This window comes from Sorex fumeus, unplaced genomic scaffold (assembly GCF_029834395.1).
Source record: "Sorex fumeus unplaced genomic scaffold, SorFum_2.1 ptg000226l, whole genome shotgun sequence".
NCBI lineage: Eukaryota > Metazoa > Chordata > Mammalia > Eulipotyphla > Soricidae > Sorex > Sorex fumeus.
This window is the reverse complement of record NW_026606283.1, coordinates 1,654,723-1,672,650: the sequence shown is the minus strand read 5'-3', so window position 1 is coordinate 1,672,650 and position 17,928 is coordinate 1,654,723. Positions and strand designations below refer to the sequence as shown.

At 49.8% G+C, this 17,928-nt stretch overlaps 1 protein-coding gene across 1 annotated transcript in view; it reads left to right on the top strand.

Annotated features, from left to right (window-relative positions):
• Window positions 1–546: 546 nt before the first annotated feature.
• Window positions 547–17,928, top strand: part of F5 (coagulation factor V) — a 68,941-nt gene continuing 51,559 nt past the window's right edge. The window contains 3 exon segments of the mRNA XM_056108563.1: window positions 547–704; window positions 8,578–8,669; window positions 14,930–15,052. Coding sequence (XP_055964538.1) covers window positions 562–704; window positions 8,578–8,669; window positions 14,930–15,052 — 358 coding nt within the window. The 5' untranslated portion in view covers window positions 547–561.

The window sequence follows — 17,928 nt, the reverse complement described above, 5'->3', positions numbered from 1 at the left end:
GAGAGAGAGAGTCTGCCATAGAGGCAGCCCGGGGACGGGGGTGGCAGGAGGGAACCTGGGGACTCTGGCGGGGGCAGATGTGCCCGGTGAAGGGCCGGATGTTGGAACATTGTCTGACTCAAACTCAGTCATAGACATCTCTGGAACTGCATTTCTCCGGATGATTTAACTTTAAAAAAAAAAAAAAAAGATTAAAAAAAATCTAAAGAAATCTATCAAAGTTAAAAAAAAATGGAAAAAAAAACACAAGAAATTAAAGGAAGTCGGGGTTCATCTCCATGAGAATAGAAAGGGACGCGGGCTAGCAGGGGGTCGCCCACCCCAACCTAGTCCCCCAGCCTGGAGGGTGCCAGGGCCAAGCCCCCTCCCCCATCTCCCCGCCCCAAGGGCGCAGGTGTGGCTGCAGGTGATGGGCCCCGCCCCCCCGCCCCTGACCCCTGCTCTGCAGTGACCTCACGGCCAGCGTCTGGCCAACCCCGGGGACACGGGGGCGGGGTGAGGGCCACCCCTGCTGCTGGCCGCGGTCACTCCCGCAGAGCCGGAGGCCCTGGCCAAAGCGACATGACCGTCCTCTGCCCGGCCGTCTGGCTGCTGGTGGTCCTGGCCGGGGGCTGGGGGCGCGTCCAGGCGGCCCAGCTCCGGCAGTTCTATGTGGCCGCCCAGTCCATCAGCTGGACCTACCTGCCCGAGCCCCCGGAGCCCAGGTAAGGGGGGCGGACGGGCTCCTCCAGCTGCCCAGGGCCCCCGAGGGCTTTGCTGGTGGCCCCAGCAGGTGACTGGCCCCCGGAGAGGAAGGAGAAGAACTTTGGGGGGCGCAAGCCGGACCCCCCAGCCAAGCAGTCTGAGCCAGCCAAGCAGGCTAAGACCCTCAGTGACTGTTCACTGCCTTCCCGGGGGAGTGGACTGCTGAGCGCTGGTGCCTGGCCCTGGTGGGCTGCCAGGTTCTGCGCCTCCGTTTCCTTCCTTCCTTCCTTCCTTGCGGACTGGCCTTCAGGGTTTTCAGCTCTCTCCCTCCTTCCCTCTCCCCTCTCTCTCCCTCTCTCTTCCTCTCTTTCCCTCTCTTCCTTCTTTTCTCCCTCTCTCTCTTCTTCCCTCTCTCCCTCCCATCTCCCTCTCTCTCTCCGTCTGCCTCTCTTGTTCCCTCTCTCCTTCTCTCTCTCCCTCTCTCTTCCTCTCTTTCCCTCTCTCTTCCTTCTTTTCTCCCTCTCTCTCTCTCTCTTCTTCCCTCTCTCCCTCCCATCTCCCTCTCTCTCTCCGTCTGCCTCTCTTGTTCCCTCTCTCCTTCTCTCTCTCCCTCTCTCTTCCTCTCTTTCCCTCTCTCTTCCTTCTTTTCTCCCTCTCTCTCTCTTCTTCCCTCTCTCCCTCCCATCTCCCTCTCTCTCTCCGTCTGCCTCTCTTGTTCCCTCTCTCCTTCTCTCTCCCTCTCTCTTCCTCTCTTTCCCTCTCTCTTCCTTCTTTTCTCCCTCTCTCTCTTCTTCCCTCTCTCCCTCCCATCTCCCTCTCTCTCTCCGTCTGCCTCTCTTGTTCCCTCTCTCCTTCTCTCTCTCCCTCTCTCTTCCTCTCTTTCCCTCTCTCTTCCTTCTTTTCTCCCTCTCTCTCTCTCTCTTCTTCCCTCTCTCCCTCCCATCTCCCTCTCTCTCCCCGGCTGCCTCTCTTGTTCCCTCTCTCCTTCTCTCTCTCCCTGTCTCTCCCTCCCTCTCTCCCTCCTTCCCTCTCTCTCCCTCTCTCTCCCCATCTCCCTCTCTCTCTCTGCCTCTCTTGTTCCCTCTCTCCTCTCACTCTCCCTCTCTCTCCTTCCTTCCCTCCCTCCCCTTCTCTCTCTCCCTCCCTCTCTCCCTCTGTCTCCCTCTCTCCCTCCCTCTTTCCCTCCACCTCTCTTTCTCCCTATCTCTCCCTCTCTGTCTCCCTCCCTCCTCCATTTCTCTCTCTCTCTCTCTCTCTCCATCTGCCACACTTTTTTTGGGGGGAAACTTATTCTCTATCTTATTTATGCCATTGTTCACTTATGCTCTTGGGGGGTGGATACACCCAGGGATGCTCAGGGCTTCCTCCTGGCTCTGCACTCGGGGATCACACTGAGTGTGGGGAGAGGGACCCTCTGGGATGCTGGGATCGAACCCTGCCGCTGTTCTGTCCTTCGCAGACTAACTTTCCTGGCTGACTTTCCCAAGCCCCTTCTCTGTCCTCGCCAACGCCCCCCTCCCCCCACCACACCCCACCCCTCCTTTTTCTTCTCCTCCTTCCCTCTTCCAGAGACTCTTGTTTTTCTGCTTCTCCATCACCCCCTGGAAAGTTGGAGCCGCCCAAGCCAAGCTACTTGGGTGATTAAAAAGCCAACGTGAGTAAGAGGAGTTCCCAGGAATAGAACCGGATCTCGGAGCTGTGAGTTTTCCTCACGAAAAGTTAAAAATAAGGGTGTGCAGAAAGCCAAATATTGGTCTTTTCAGTATTTTCCAGTCAGCTGTCTTCTTGTTTGTTTTCGTGTGGCTCAACTTTTTTTTGTTTTGTTTTGTTTTGCTTTGCTTCACTTAACATCACGGTTAAAATGATTGTGAAAGACGTGTTCCTCTTTTTCTATTACAAAACCACAGTGATGTGCCAAGAAATCATCTCAGAGTTGAAGAGGCTTTGAGGGTATTCAGACCAGTCACACCCCATTTAAAACGTCTTTGTCACTGGGTGACTAGGGAAGCTCTAAGGTGCCCTCTTGGCCTTATAATAAACATCTAAGACCCTTCTTTAAAAAAATAATAATTCAACATTGCATGTGTGGGGTGAACACGATAGTCACTACTCTACGGAAGCTGACATGCAACATTGCATGTGAAGGAGATATCTCTAGTTCACTCATCATACCCATGCCCCTGTCAACCACCCATAATCGAAATCCCCAAAAGATAATAGTCTTTCCTGCTCTAGAAGAAACCCAAGGGTGGGTGAACTCTTTGGCTCTTTTTTTCTTTCTGGGTCACACCTGGCAATGCACAGGGATTCCTCCTGGCTCTGCACTCAGGAATTACCCCTGGCGGTGCTCCGGGGACCACATGGGATGCTGGGAATCGAACCCTGGTTGGCCGCGTGCAAGGCAAACGCCCTCCCTACTGTGCTATTGCTCCAGCCCCATCTCCTTGGGAGTTAAAGGCAAAAACATAAGTCGATTCAAAACGGATTAGCTCCCTACTGAGATGTCTCTGGACTCCAACCATTTACAATTTTAGAATTCCAGAGAGGTCCGGAATTATGACCTCTCATCAGATTCATAATAGGCAATGGAAAATAAATGATCTAGCATCTGCCCCTGGCAAGGAGAGCTGGAATGGTCGTGGGAAAATTCAAAATAGTGGTGGTGGGAAGGTGTCATGGTGGTGGGATTGATGTTGGGATATGTCGTCAATTAATGTGAACACCCTTGTGAAAAGAACATTTTTAAGGGGGCCGGGAGTGATAGCACAGCGGAGAGGGTGTTTGCCTTGCAAGCAGCCGACCTGGGCTCAATCCCCAGCATCCCATGTGGTCCCCCAAGCACTGCAGGAATAATTCCTGAGTGCAGAGCCAGGAATAACCCCTGAGCACTGCTGGGTGTGACCCAAAAAGCAAAAATAATAATAATAACAATAATAATATTTTTTAAAAATGAAGAAAAATTGAAAAAAAATAAGTAGACATCTAGAGGCAAAAGTACCCGAAGTTTAAAAAAAAACTCACATAATTCAGTCTCTCCAGGGCTGGGGTAGATAGTCCTATGCCCTGGTTCCATGACTCAGTTTCTCTGTTTCTGCAGTGGCAACCAAAACAGAGTCTAAACCTCGAAGGGGAACCCAGGGTTCCTCGTGAACTTTTCCATCATTCAATCATCAGAGCTGCAATTCTGGCTGCTCACACCAGGAACTTGCTAGAAGTTCCCTTGCCCTGCTAGCTGATCGCAGTTTACCCCAAGGAAATCAGTCCATCTAGAAAATTCTACGCTTGCCTGAGTTGAAGTGGCTTTGGACATATAACTGACATCCCTCCACTTAGTTTATCCAATCACCTCAGGACAACGCTTCTGAGAGTTGATTTGTCTTCTAGAGTTACGCAAATGATCTGGCCGGTAGGATGTTCGTGGTGATACTAGAATAATTGAGATAGAGAACTGATTGAAATCAGAACTGTGTCTGTTGCCATTGTGGATGTCACTGTCACCGTCACTGTCCTCCCGTTGTTCATCAATTTGCTCGAGCGGGCCCAGTAACGTCTCCATTGTGAGACTTGGTTGTTACTGTGTTTGGCATATCGAAGACGTCACGGGGAGCTTGCCAGGCTTTGCCGTGTGGGCGAGATACTCTCGGTAGCTTGTCGGGCTCTCCCAGAGGGGTGTAGAAATCGAACCTTGGTCAGCCAGGTTGGCCGCATGCAAGGCAAATGCCCTACCCGCTATGCTATTGCTCCAACTCATCGTGGATGTCCGGTCCGGTCCTCCCATTGTTCATCGATTTGTTCGAGCGGGCCCAGTAACGTCTCCATTGGAGACTTTGTTGTTACTGTGTTTGGCATATCGAAGACGTCACGGGGAGCTTGCCAGGCTTTGCCGTGTGGGCGAGATACTCTTGGTAGCTTGTCGGGCTCTCCCAGAGGGGTGTAGAAATCGAACCTTGGTCAGCCAGGTTGGCCGCATGCAAGGCAAATGCCCTACCCGCTATGCTATTGCTCCAACCCATCGTGGATGTCTGGTCCGGTCCTCCCATTGTTCATCGATTTGTTCAAGCGGGCCCAGTAACGTCTCCATCATGAGACTTGTTGTTACTGTGTTTGGCATATCGAATACGTCACGCCAGGCTCTGCCGTGCGGGCGAGATACTCTCGGTAGCTTGCCGGGCTCTCCGAGAGGGGCAGAGGAATCGAACTCGTGGATGTATTATAGATTATTTAATAATGCATCTATTATGGACTGGAGCGGTAGCACAGTGAGTAGGGTGTTTGCCTTGCATGCGGCCGATCCAGATTTGATTCCTCCGTCCCTCTCAGAGAGCCTGGCAAGCTCCCCATGGCATATTCAGTATGCTAAAACCACTAACAACAAGTCTCACTTCATGTTCCTAGAGCGAGCACACATCATTGGGCTACGCTAACATGCAACAGGGATGAATGGAGACATTACTGGTGCCCGCTCGAGCAAATCGATGAACAACGGGCTGACACTGCTATAGTGCTACAGAGAAATGATTGAAATCAGAACTGTGTCTTTTACCATCATGGATGTATTATAGATTATTTAATAATACACCTATCATGATTGTTCCAGGCTGCAGGAAAATGGTTTCTGATATTTTCCAAAGGAAACTTGTTCAATCATCTGTATGTATATCATGATAGATTTTTTTTCCCTCTAGGGTTCAAGCCTTATGAATTTATTAATTATTTAGTTAGTTTTTGGTCCACCTCCAATGATGCTAGGGAGTAACACCAGCCTCAGGGTACTTTCCCTGCAGTGTTTGGGGAACCGTATGCCAGGCATAGAACCAGACTAAACCGCGTGCATGGAAACTGCCTTCACCCCTGAACTATCTCTACAGTAAATTTCTTTTTAAATGTGTGATTTTTATTGTGCATAGCTTATCTAAATAGTCCTCATAAGTGGACAGTTCACCTTGAAATTGTTTCACTTCCCATCCTTTGAAACTTTCTGTTCCATTTATATTCCAACAGGGCTGGAGCGATAGCACAGCGGTAGGGCGTTTGCCTTGCACGCAGCCAACATGGCCAACCTGAGTTCGATTCCTCTGCCCCTCTCGGAGAGCCCGGCAAGCTACCGAGAGTATCTCGCCCGCACGGCAGAGCCTGGCAAGCTCCCCGTGACGTATTCGATATGCCAGACACAGTAACAACAAAGTCTCCAATGGAGACGTTACTGGGCCCGCTCGAGCAAATCGACGAACAACGGGAGGGCCTTTACTTATATTCCAACAGCAAAGTTGGTTGTTTGCATTTGAACCCACCTGTCTCTCTGCACCCACCATCCCTTTACACGGTGATACCTGTTTACACAAGCACATCTATAAGCCCACAACTCCAGCCTCCTTTTTCTCAGTAACAATTCTTCGTTATCACCTATATTTCACTGTCAGGGTGAAGAGGAGGTGTGTTCTAGATGAACTGAAAACACACACACACACATACACAAACACACAAATAATACAGATTTCCACAAAAGGAACCCACACTAACCTAGACCCCAGGATCTGGCCTCCCAGTGCTCTAAAAGGTCATTTAACTCCTTTTCAAGGTCCAGCTTTTATTTATTAGGGAGGGTGGAGGGGGTGGGGTCACATCTGGCGATGCTCAGGGCTGACTCCTGGCTCTGCACTCAGCAATCACTCCTGGTGGTGCTCGGGGGACCCTATGGGATGCTGGGGATCGAACCAGGGTCAGCTGCTTGCAAAGCAAATGTTCTTGTCTCTCTAGCCCCTCAACCCTCTGCTTTCCTGACACCTGACACCAAACCCTCTGTTTGCATGTGATCCTGGTGGCCATCCCTCCAAAATCTTCCTCAGTTCCCCCTTTTACTCTACTCTCAACATTCACGTAACGTTAAGAAAAGAAAAGCACCATCAGGAGTGATTCCTGAGTGCAGAGCCAGGAGGAACCCCTGAGCATCGCTGGGTGTGACCCAAAAAGCAACAAAACAAAACAAAATTTAAAAAAAAACACAAAATTTTTTTAAAAAGCAAGGAAAGCATCACTGTCACAGCCCACTGGAAGACAGTGAAGACTGAGTTCCAACTTGCTATGTTTTGGGCTCACACTCAGTGATGTTCAGGCCTCACTCCTGGCTCTGTGCTCCGGGATCACTCCAGGAGTACCCAGGAGTCTTACGAGATGCCAGGGATTATGCCTAGGACAGCCACCTGCATGGCAAGAGTCCTACCCACTGTATTGTATCTGAAGACCCTGAAAACCAAATTCTGTGGCATCTTTCTTCTGGCTAGCTGGCAGGCATTGAAGATTCTGCCAAGCCTTGGAAGTGTGCGTCCGCTGAATACTGTCTGTGGGAGGGAGACGTTCTTATTTTCATCTCACGAGCAGAGAAATGGAGGGACCCACATGAACTTTGCGAATAAGTGGATCCACATGGAAAGTATCATGCTAAGTGGAATGAGTCAGAAAGAGAGGGACAGACTTAGAAAGATCACACTCATCTGTGGAATATAAAGCAACAGAATGGGAGACCAGCACCCAAGCGTAGTAGAGATAAGGACCAGGAGGTTTGCTCCACGGCTTGGAAGCCGGCCCCACACTCTGGGGGAAAAGGCAGCTCAGATAGAGAAGGGACCACCAAGTAAAGGGTGGTTGGAGGACCCTCTTGGGATGGGAGATGCGTGCTGAAAGTAGACTCTAGACCGAACATGATGGCCACTCAGTGCCTCTCTTGCAAAACACAGGACCCAAAAGAAGAGAGAGAGAACAAGGGGGATGCCCTGCCACAGAGGCCGGGTGGGATGGGGGGGGACAGGGGGGTGGGAGGGATACTGGGATCAGGGGTGGTGGAGAATGGGCACTGGTGGAGGGATGGGCACTAGATCACTGTATAACTGAAAGCCAAGCACAAAAATTTGTAAGTCTACAACTGTACCTCACGGTGATTTACTAATAATTTTTTTTTTTAAAAAAAAGGAGAGACCATGGCTGGAGCAATAGCACAGCGGGTAGGGCGTTTGTCTGGCACGCGGCCGACCTGAGTTCGATTCCCAGCATCCCATATGGTCCCCTGAGCACCACCAGGAGTAATTCTTGAGTGCAGAGCCAGGAATAACTCCTGTGCATTGCCGGGTGTAACCCAAAAAGCAAAAAAAAAAAAAAAGGAGAGACCCAGTGAATCCTGCTCAAATTTATTTATTTATTTATTTATTTTGCTTTTTGGGTCACACCCAGCGATGGTTAGGGGTTCCTCCTGGTTCTGCACTCAGGGCTCACTCCTGGCGGTGCTCGGGGGACTCTATGGGATGCCGGGGATCGAACCCGGGTTGGCCACGTGCAAGGCAAATGCCCTCCTTGCTGTGCTATCGCTCCGGCCCCTCAGATTTTAATTTATTTTTTTAATCATTTCAAACCTAAACTTTAGCTTCCCATTGTCATCTTGAAGGCTGGAGAAAGTTGGCCCCAAGTCAGAGGATTAGTTGCGGGCAGCCTCCGTTGGTGAAAGAACGCTAATTGCAACAGAATGTTCTCGAAAGAACCAATACCTCTTTTATTCATCTCACTTATAATAAAAGCTGGGGTCTCTGCCCGGCAGTGGAACAAACTGTCCTTCCTATCACCAGTCCGGGGCCGTGGGAAGCTATTATTCTTGTAATGTGAGACTTTCATGTCAGAAACCTTTCACACAAACTTTTTTTGTTTGTTTTTTTTTTTGCTTTTTGGGTCACACCCGGCGATGCACAGGGGTTCCTCCTGGCTCTGTACTCAGGAATTACTCCTGGCGGTGCTCAGGGGACCACATGGGATGCTGGGAATCGAACCTGAGTCGGCCGCGTGCCAGGCAAACGCCCACCCCGCTCTGCTATGGCCCCAGCCCCTCACACGGTTGAATTTTATTTCCAGTTTGAATCCTGTTGCCACTTCCTTTAAGAAGACCGTTTTCAGAGAATATGAAGCATATTTTAGGAAAGAGAAACCACGATCTAAGACTTCAGGTAAGCCTAAAACATGCATTTATTATTATTTTTTAGGGGGGCCCACCCCCAAGGGTGCTCACGGCTTACCCCTGGCTCTGTGCTCAGGGATCACTTCTGGTGCGCTCAGGGGGTATCAGGGTTCGAACCCTGATCCGCCACGTGCAAGGAAAGCACTCTACCTGCTGCAGTATCTCTCTGGCCCCGATTTTGTGATTTTTTCTTTAGCACGGGTAACATTACTCGTGAGGCTGGGTGCTTTGGGGGTACCTTTGATTCAGGTTATTGGGGTTCACATTGGTGCCCACCAAGCCGGGCAGGGAATTCTGAGCTCTGCAACTGCAGTTAGTTGCGTGGTCATGAAGCAGCTGGGTTGTTTTGTTTTGTTTTGTTTTTGAATCACCGTGAGCTGCAGTTACAAAGCTTTCCTGTTTGAGTTTCAGTCACACAGTGATCAAACGCCCATCCCTCCACCAGTGCACATTCTCCATCACCAAGGTCCCCAGTACACCCCCTCCCTATCTAACCCACCCCTTGCCTCCATGGCAAACAATTTCCCCCAGACTCTCTCTCTCCTTTTGGCCAGCATGGTTTGCAAAACAGACACTGAGAAGCCATCACGTTTGGTCCTTGATCGACTTTCAGCACACACCTCCCATCCCGAGCGACCCCTCCATCCATCACTGACTCAGTGATCCCTTCTCCATCCCAGCTGCCTTCTCCCCCAGCTCATGAGGCAGCTGCCAACCATGGGCCAATAGAAGCAGCTGTTTTATTTATTTATTTTTTATTTAAAAGTTTTTTTCGATTTATTTTACTTTTAGTCAAAATAAAAAATGAATGCAATATGTTATAGGTAAAGGTAAAGGTAAAGGCCCTCCCGTTGATCGTCGATTTGCTCGAGCGGGCCCAGTAACGTCTCCATTGGAGACTTTGTTGTTACTGTGTCTGGCATATCGAACACTCTCGGTAGCTTGCCGGGCTCTCCGAGAGGGGCGGAGGAATCGAACTCGGGTCGGCCATGTTGGCCGCTTGTAAGGCGAACGCCCTACATATGTTATAGAACATATCAAAACAAGTGTGTATTTATATTTTGTTTGGATTATACACTTCTTTCTGATAGATATAAAGAAGTCTATAATATATGTCTCTGTCCTCCCATTGTTCATCGATTTGCTCGAGCGGGCCCAGTAACGTCTCCATTGGAGACTTTGTTGTTACTGTGTCTGGCATCTCGAATCCGTCACGGGTAGCTTGCCAGGCTCTGCCGTGCGGGCGAAATACTCTCGGTAGCTTGCCGGGCTCTCCGAGAGGGGCGGAGGAATCGAACTCGGGTTGGCCATGTCGGCTGTGTGCAAGGCAAACGCCCATATATAAAGTTTGTTTATAATCTTTTGGTTAAAGTATTGTTTAAAATATTACTTTATAGAATCAATGTAATTTTTTAAGTAAAAGAGCAAGCGTAATTTTAATTCTTTAATATATTTCTTTGTTTCAAATGTTGGCGAACTTTTAATATAAAAGAATGGACTCTGGTTGCATAGAAGAGCATTAATAATCACAAAAAACAGTCAAGTTTTATCACTTTTTTAAAAAATATTATTTTATCCATTTCTGGTTTCTTGCTAAGAATTGCTAAAATATGATAGCAATTTGTGAAAATGCCAACATGAAAATGCCAACAGCTTTCTTCCTGTTCACATTTTATAGAATAGTATAATTTATTTTCCTTTTTCAGATTGCCAAAATAAAATGTATCCAGAGATTTTTTTTTCTGAGTGAAAGTTTGAATCATTACTTTTTCTTTTTCTTTCTTTTATTTTTTAATTTTTAGTAGTGAAACACCATGAGGTACAGTTGTAGACTTACAAATTTTTGTGCTTGGGTTTCAGTTACACAATGATCGAGTACCCATCCCTCCACCAGTGCCCATTTCCCAGCACCACAGATCCCAGTATCCCTCCCACCCCCCATCCCCCCCCATCCCACCCCGCCTCTGTGGCAGGGCATTCCCTTTTGTTCTCTCTCTCTCTCCTTTTGGGTCCTGTGGCTTGCAAGAGAGGCATTGAGTGGCAATCATGTTTGGTCTATAATCTACTTTCAGCATGTAGGAGCAGCTGTTTTAAATCCTGATCCCAAAGCGAAATAAGACCACATGATTCCATTTTCTTTCATCGTCTATAAGTGAGTGCTGTTGTGGGCAGGACACAGAACGGGTACCAAGAATGGTGGACATCACTGGGGCCAAACGGTAGACAGGGCAGCCTGGATTAATTTGAGCTCATCAGATGTTCTAGGGCAGCTGAACAGAATGAACAATTCCCTTTTTTAATTTTATTTTCATAAAGTTGTTCACGATGATTTATTACATTCAATATTCCAACACCAATCCCATCACCATCACACCTTCCCGCCACCATTCTTTCCGATTTTCCCAACCACCACCCAAGCCTGTCCTCATAGCAGGCCCTAAATAATTTATATTGTATTGCTTATTATGAATAATTTGCTAAACATGATCAAAAAAGATTTCCTTAGAAGACAGTGTGTGAAGATTGTTGTATCTCATTCTGGAGCCATTAAGCCTTTGTATGAAAGATTACTAACATGTTACAGGTTATGGCTAGTGTGTTAATATTTTCTTTCTTTCTTCTTTTTTCTTTTTGGGTCATACCCAGTGATGCACAGGGGTTCTTCCTGGCTCTGCACTCAGGAATTACTCCTGGCGGTGCTCAGGGGACGCTGTGGGATGCTGGGATTCAAACCCAGGTTGGCCGCGTGCAAGGCAAATGCCCTCCCCGCTGTGCTATCACTCCAGCCCAATATTTTCTTAATTAAGATTGATTGTCTTCTACTTTATATCCCATCCAATGTGGTGTGCTACTCTTGGAATATCAGTGGCAAAGAGTATTCGATGTTGCACCCATGTGCTCCAGGAATTCCAAAATTTTGAATGGGGTGATACAGCTGGAAGTTAAATTTTTAACTGGGTGGTGACTTTGGGGTCCAGAAGCATCTCTGCAGCCTGTTGATCTCTTTTGAGATTTATTTATGAGTCTCTGGATCATGGCCAGTTAAATGAGCTGATATGGTGACAGAGGCAGTTCGTGGGTGTGACTGCCAGGCTCCCGGAAGAACAGGAAGATGGGGGGGAGGTTGCCCATGCCCGACTCTGTGAGAACCTGGAGATTTCTGTCACAAAACCCACACACCGGAGTTTTTCAACAGATTCATTCCTGGATGAGGCTCATCGAGCCTGTGAAGGCATGAACAATTCAAGGCAAACAATCCCAGGCTGACTCCCTGGGTCCAAGTGAGGGGTGGTAGAAGCCTGGTTCTTTCGCACGGCCATCGCTTAATCCCTGGAATGGAGTGTGAGCTACACAACAGTACTATTGCTACAGAAAATCTCCCCTTGCATTCCTCCTCAAGGAGGGAGAAAATTGAACGGGTTTCTAAACTGGACTACCGCTTCAGTCTGAGGTGATTCAGCAGCAAGCAGGGCACCCACGGACCCAACTGGACATGGGTACAGGGAAAACAGCCCAGAAAACGCATTTTCCAGGCTTGGGAGAAGAGGGAGCTGGCAGGGCTCTGAACCCAGGGAAACAGAATCCGAAAGTTGGCCGTGTGTTGGACGTTGGATGGGGTCCCCTCGCACCCATGCCAAAGGGGAGGGTTTTTTATTTATTTGGGGGAATTCACAAGGCAGTGCTCAGGAGGCCTGGGGTCCCACCAGTGATCGTGTGTGTGTGTGTGTGTGTGTGTGTGTGTGTGTGTGTGTGTTCTGGGTTTTTTTTAAAAAACCCTTTTTATTTTTCATTTCTTTTTTTTTAATTTTTTTTTAATGAATCACCATGAGATGGGCTAGAGCAATAGCATAGCAGGTAGGGCGTTTGCCTTGCACGTGGCCAACCTGGTCGACCCGAGTTCGATTCCTCCACCCCTCTCAGAGAGCCCGGCAAGCTACCGAGAGTATCTCGCCCACACGGCAAAGCCTGGCAAGCTCCCCGTGACGTATTCGATATGCCAAACACAGTAACAACATGTCTCGTGATGGAAATGTTACTGGGAGATGCTGGGAATCGAACCTGGGTCAGCCATGTGCAAGGCAAATGCCCTACCGGCTGTGTTATTGCTCCAGCCCTAATCTTTGATGCTTACATTTTAGTCATACAATGATCGAGTACCCATCCCTCCACCAGTGCCCATTCTCCACCACCAATGTTCCCAGTATCCCTCCTGCTACCCCCAACCCACCCAACCCCCCCTTTTTTTTGCTTTTTGGGTTACACCTTTTTGGGTCAAACACTGGGGTTTCCCTGGCGGTGCTCAGGGGACCATATGGGATGCTGGGAATCGAACCCGGGTCGGCCATGTGCAAGGCAAACGCCCTACCCGCTGGTCTATCGCTCCAGCCTCAACCACCAGCAACTCTTGATCAGTCAAGCTGGTGGTTCAATGCTTGGACCCTGGGGGGGGGGGTGACCCCAAATACCCTCCAATACTTCTCTGAGTTCACCCATGGGTCACGCCCACATTCTAGTTTCTGATGAAGTTGTCGGTCTTTTAGCAGCCAGTTTCAGGCACTTTACTGGGGTGTCCACCCTCCATGACACCCATTCCGTGTCCTGCCCACAGCACCCAGTTCTAGATGGTGAGAGAAAAGTAAAATCGTGGTCTTTTTTTTTCTTTCTGGGTCACACACGGCGATGGACAAGGGTTACTCCTGGCTCATTCACTCAGGAATTACCCCTGGAGGTGCTCAGGGGACCCTATGGATGGTGGGAATCGAACCGGGGTTGGCCACATGCAAGGCAAAAGCCCTCCCCACTGTGCTATCGCTCCAGCCCCGATCACAGAGTCTTACTTCTCCATCACCTCCTCTCCACCTCACCCTTTCAGCAGACACCATTCTAGAAGGTTCTGGCAGAGTCACGTGCCACTGGCTTGCAGGCTATGGCTGGTGCTTGAAGTGACCTGTCCAGCAAGCTGTGGCAGACATGTGGGCAGGCTGTGAGCTGTCCTTTCTTTCTTGGGCTATCAAGAGCTGCCTTTACATGGGGTGAGGCTTCGGGACCAGTCCTAACTCAGTAAAGACAATGCGAATAAAATCTAGAGGCTGGCTTCAAGCCTCTCTGCCTTTTTTCAAGAAAGATTAATGAGGGGCTGGAGCAATAGCACAGCGGGGAGGGCGTTGGCCTTGCACGCAGCCAACGGACCGGGTTCAATCCCCGGCATCCCATAGGGTCCCCTGAGCACCACCAGGAGTAATTCCTGAGTGGCCGACCCGGGTTCGATCCCCGGCATCCCATAGGGTCCCCTGAGCACCAACAGGAGTAATTCCTGAGTGCAGAGCCAGGAGTAACCTCTGAGCATGGCTGGTTGTGACCCAAAAAGCAAAAAAAAAAAAAAAAGAAAAGAAAAAGAAAGATTAATGAACTGTGTCCCCAAAGGACTTTTGAACAGCCCCAGGAAGTCCTGTGGGGCTTCCTGGAACCAGAGCCAAGGGGTGGATTAGCAGATCTCTTGGACCTTTTAATGTTCCCCCATCCCTGGGTTGCCTTTCTGGGACCCCCCCCCCCAAAAATAACTCCGCTCAGTTCTGGGAGCCGAGGAGAGCCTGAGAGAAAAGGTCTATCTCAGATGCTGAAGGGATGCGGACCCCTTTTAGGAAAACACACTTTTGTTTCGCTTTTATCCACGAACCACAGGTTAGGCCAAGCAAACACCCCAAAGCAGCTCTTGGCCTGAGAGCTTTTGTTCCTGAATGGCTAAGTCAGCGGGTAGGAACTGTGTCCAGGAGTCAATGGCACAGACCGCCTCTGGGCTCCCCCATGACGCTGAGCAGGTGGGGTGCAGCCCCTGGGGGGGCCCTGGGGATCCGGGACTTGAGGCTGGCAGCCTGGGCTCAGGGTCCAAAGAGCTGGGGCCAGGGGCTCCCTTCCGGGACCAGCTCAGGACCAGACCTCCTGCCCCCAGTCCTTATGGGCTGGCAGACCTCAGAGCTCACCACCAGGCACCCTCGAGTGACAGGCAGGACAATGGCGTTTTTTCTCCTGAGTCATCCCAGACAATGACAGTTTTTGTTTTTGTTTGTTTGTTTGGGGGTCACACCCGGCGATGCTCAGGGCTGACTCCCCAGTCTGTACTCAGGGATCAATCCTGGCGGTGGCTCTGATGACCACTGGGGATGCTCGGGATGGAGCCTGTGTTGGCAGCGTGCCAGGCAAGCTCTTGGACCCCGCCCCGGTGACTTCTTTGTAATGCTCTCTCCAAAGGGCTCCTGGGACCGACGCTGTTTGCTGAGGTTGGGGACACCGTGAAAGTACACTTCAAGAACAAAGCCGACACGCCCGTCAGCATTCACCCTCAAGGAATTCAGTACAGCAAATTCTCAGAAGGTACGAGAATTTCCCCTCCTCTGCCCCGTCTCCAGTTCCGAGACCCATGTCAAACGAGAAACCCCACGAGAGAAAAATCGCCGTCCCTGAGAACTCCAGAAGGTTCCGGAGCCATCTAGATCTCTGGAAATCCAGAAGGTTCCGGAACCATCTACATCTCTGGAAATCCAGGCAGTTCCAGAATGATGTAGATCTCTAGAAATCCCGAAGGGGTTGGAACCATGTAGGTCTCTGGAAATCCAGAAAATTCTGGAACCATGTAGATCTCCAAAAATCCAGGAGGTTCTGGAACTATGTAGATCTCTGGAAATCCAGAAAGTTCTGGAGCCACGTAGATCTCTGGAAATCCAGAAGGTTCTGGAATCACGTAGATCTCTGGAAATCCAGAAGATCTAGAGCCATTTCTGGAACCATCTAGAAGGTTCTGGAACCATCTAGATCTCTGTTTTTGCGCAGAGTTCTAATTCCTTATCAGATGGGTAAGTCGCTTCCTCTTCTGAGTTGCAGGATATTTCCCAGGACACCAGCGCAGATGCTGTTGATGGGGTGGGGTGGGCTGACCTCCTGCTTCTGGGAAGTCGGAGAGTAAATATGTTTGGTTTTGTTAAATATATTTAACAAAATATATTTAACGGGCTGGAGCAATAAATAAATATATTTATATATAAATATAAATAAATATATAAATATATAATAATATATATATTTAATAAATATATAAATATTAATAAATATATAAATATATTTAACGGGCTGGAGCGATAGCACAGCAGGTAGGGCGTTCGCCTTACAAGCGGCCAACATGGCCGACCCGAGTTCGATTCCTCCGCCCCTCTCAGAGAGCCCGGCAAGCTACCGAGAGTATTCGATATGCCAGACACAGTAACAACAAAGTCTCCAATGGAGACGTTACTGGGCCCGCTCGAGCAAATATATTTGGGCTGTTGCAACGACCCAACGTTGCCCTGTAGAGCGAAAGCAGCCCCGAGGGTCTGAGCAGGGCAAGGTCCCAACACGATGACAGGCCCCTTGGCTGGAGTCGGCCTCAAGTCATACTCGGACACCGTGATGATGTGTAATGGTCAGTGACAATTACTCAGTGGCACTGAGTAGCGCTGATGTCAGTCCTGGTGGTGACAAGGCAGAGTTTATGGCCCGGGACAGGGCTGTGACCGGACCGTGGGAGATATTTCATATGTGATTATTTCATACGTGGCCAGGGTTACCATCCCTGCTGCCCAAAGCAAACAGAAAAAGAGCTGGGCTCAGACGAGAGCTTAAGAACATGAGTTCTGGGGGGCTGGAGCGATAGCACAGTGGGGAGGGCATTTGCCTTGCACACGGCTAACCCGGGTTCGAGTCCCCGCATCCCATAGGGTCCCCTGAGCACTGCCAGGAGTAATTCCTGAGTGCAGAGCCAGGAGTCAGCCCTGAGCATCGCCAGATGTGACCCAAAAGGCAAAATAAATAAATAAAAAAATTTTAAAAAAAGAACATCAGTTCTGTCGCCTTGCATGTCCCGGAACCAGATCCAGTCCCAACATGGCATGGTCCCCAGGGTGCCCCTGGGGGTGACAAAGCAGGGCGCAGCCCCAGCACCATTGGTGTGGACCAAAATAAGTAAATCAAAGAACAGAAGCTTTGGGTCAAATTCAAGCTTATTTTTGGGGCGGGTTGTGGGGGGCATAACTGACAGTGCTCAGGGCTGACTCCTCGCTCTGTGCTCAGGGATCACTCCTGACTGCTCAGGGGACCATGCAAGATGCCAGGGATCGAACCTAGGTCGGCCTCGTGCAAGGCAAACGCCCTTCCCGCTGGGACTATCGCTCCAGGGCCCACATTCAAACGGGACAGTTTCCGGTCTGGGCATCTCCAGGCTTCTGACTCACATCTCTAGGCAGGGGTGGTCGCAAGGGCCCAGGTTTGCTCTGAGTGAGCTCAGATGGCGTCTGGGCACCATTCCTGGGATCCCTCGACGACGACAGCAAAGCTAACGATGATGACAACAAGTGCCAGAGCGATGGCACAGTGGGCAGGACACTTAACCTTGCACACAGCCAACCCGGGTTCGATTCCCAGCATCCCATAGGTTCCCCGAGCACTGCCAGGAGAGATTCCTGAGTGCAGAGCCAGGAGTCAGCCCTGAGCATCACCAGGGGTGATGCCTCAAACACCGCCCCCGCCCCCTGCCAAAAAAATATTGATAATCATGATAGGTACAATGGAAACAGGGGCAAAAGTGACCCCATCCACCCCAGAACTGTAAATAGCTGCAGTGATCTTTGTTCTGATTCTCGGAAGCAGACAGGGTTCTCGTAAGAACAGGTCAAATAACTGTATGCGGGGGGGGGGGGGGGGGGGGGGGAGGGTGGGCAGTGAGGTGAGGCCCCGGGTTCAAGTTCCGCTTGTGGTCCCACTGCAGTTCCACGGGACTTGGTCTTATCAGCAACACAACGAACAAGAACAGCCCTCACCAAAAGTCATACTCATGTTTCACTAAATATTGGTGTCAGTGTTTCAAACCCTGGGGCTTTCAGGACTTACCTCTGGTCTAGTCATGTACCACCGAAGAGAGAAACTGGATAGGAGAAGGACTCCCAAGTGCAATCTTTTATTTTATTTTATTTTATTTTATTGCTTTTGGGGTCTGCGTGCAAGGCAAACGCCCTACCGCTGTGCTATCGCTCCAGCCCCCAAATACAAGCTCTGACCCAAATCCTGACTCACACACTTGGGAGCACTGTGACTTTTGGGAAGTTGCCATACCTCTCTGTTCTTGGTCATCCTCACCTGCCCATTGAGCGAGTCATCACAAAAGTGGGCCCCAGCGGTAGTCCAGTGGGGAGGGCATTTGCCTTGCATGCGGCTGACCCAGG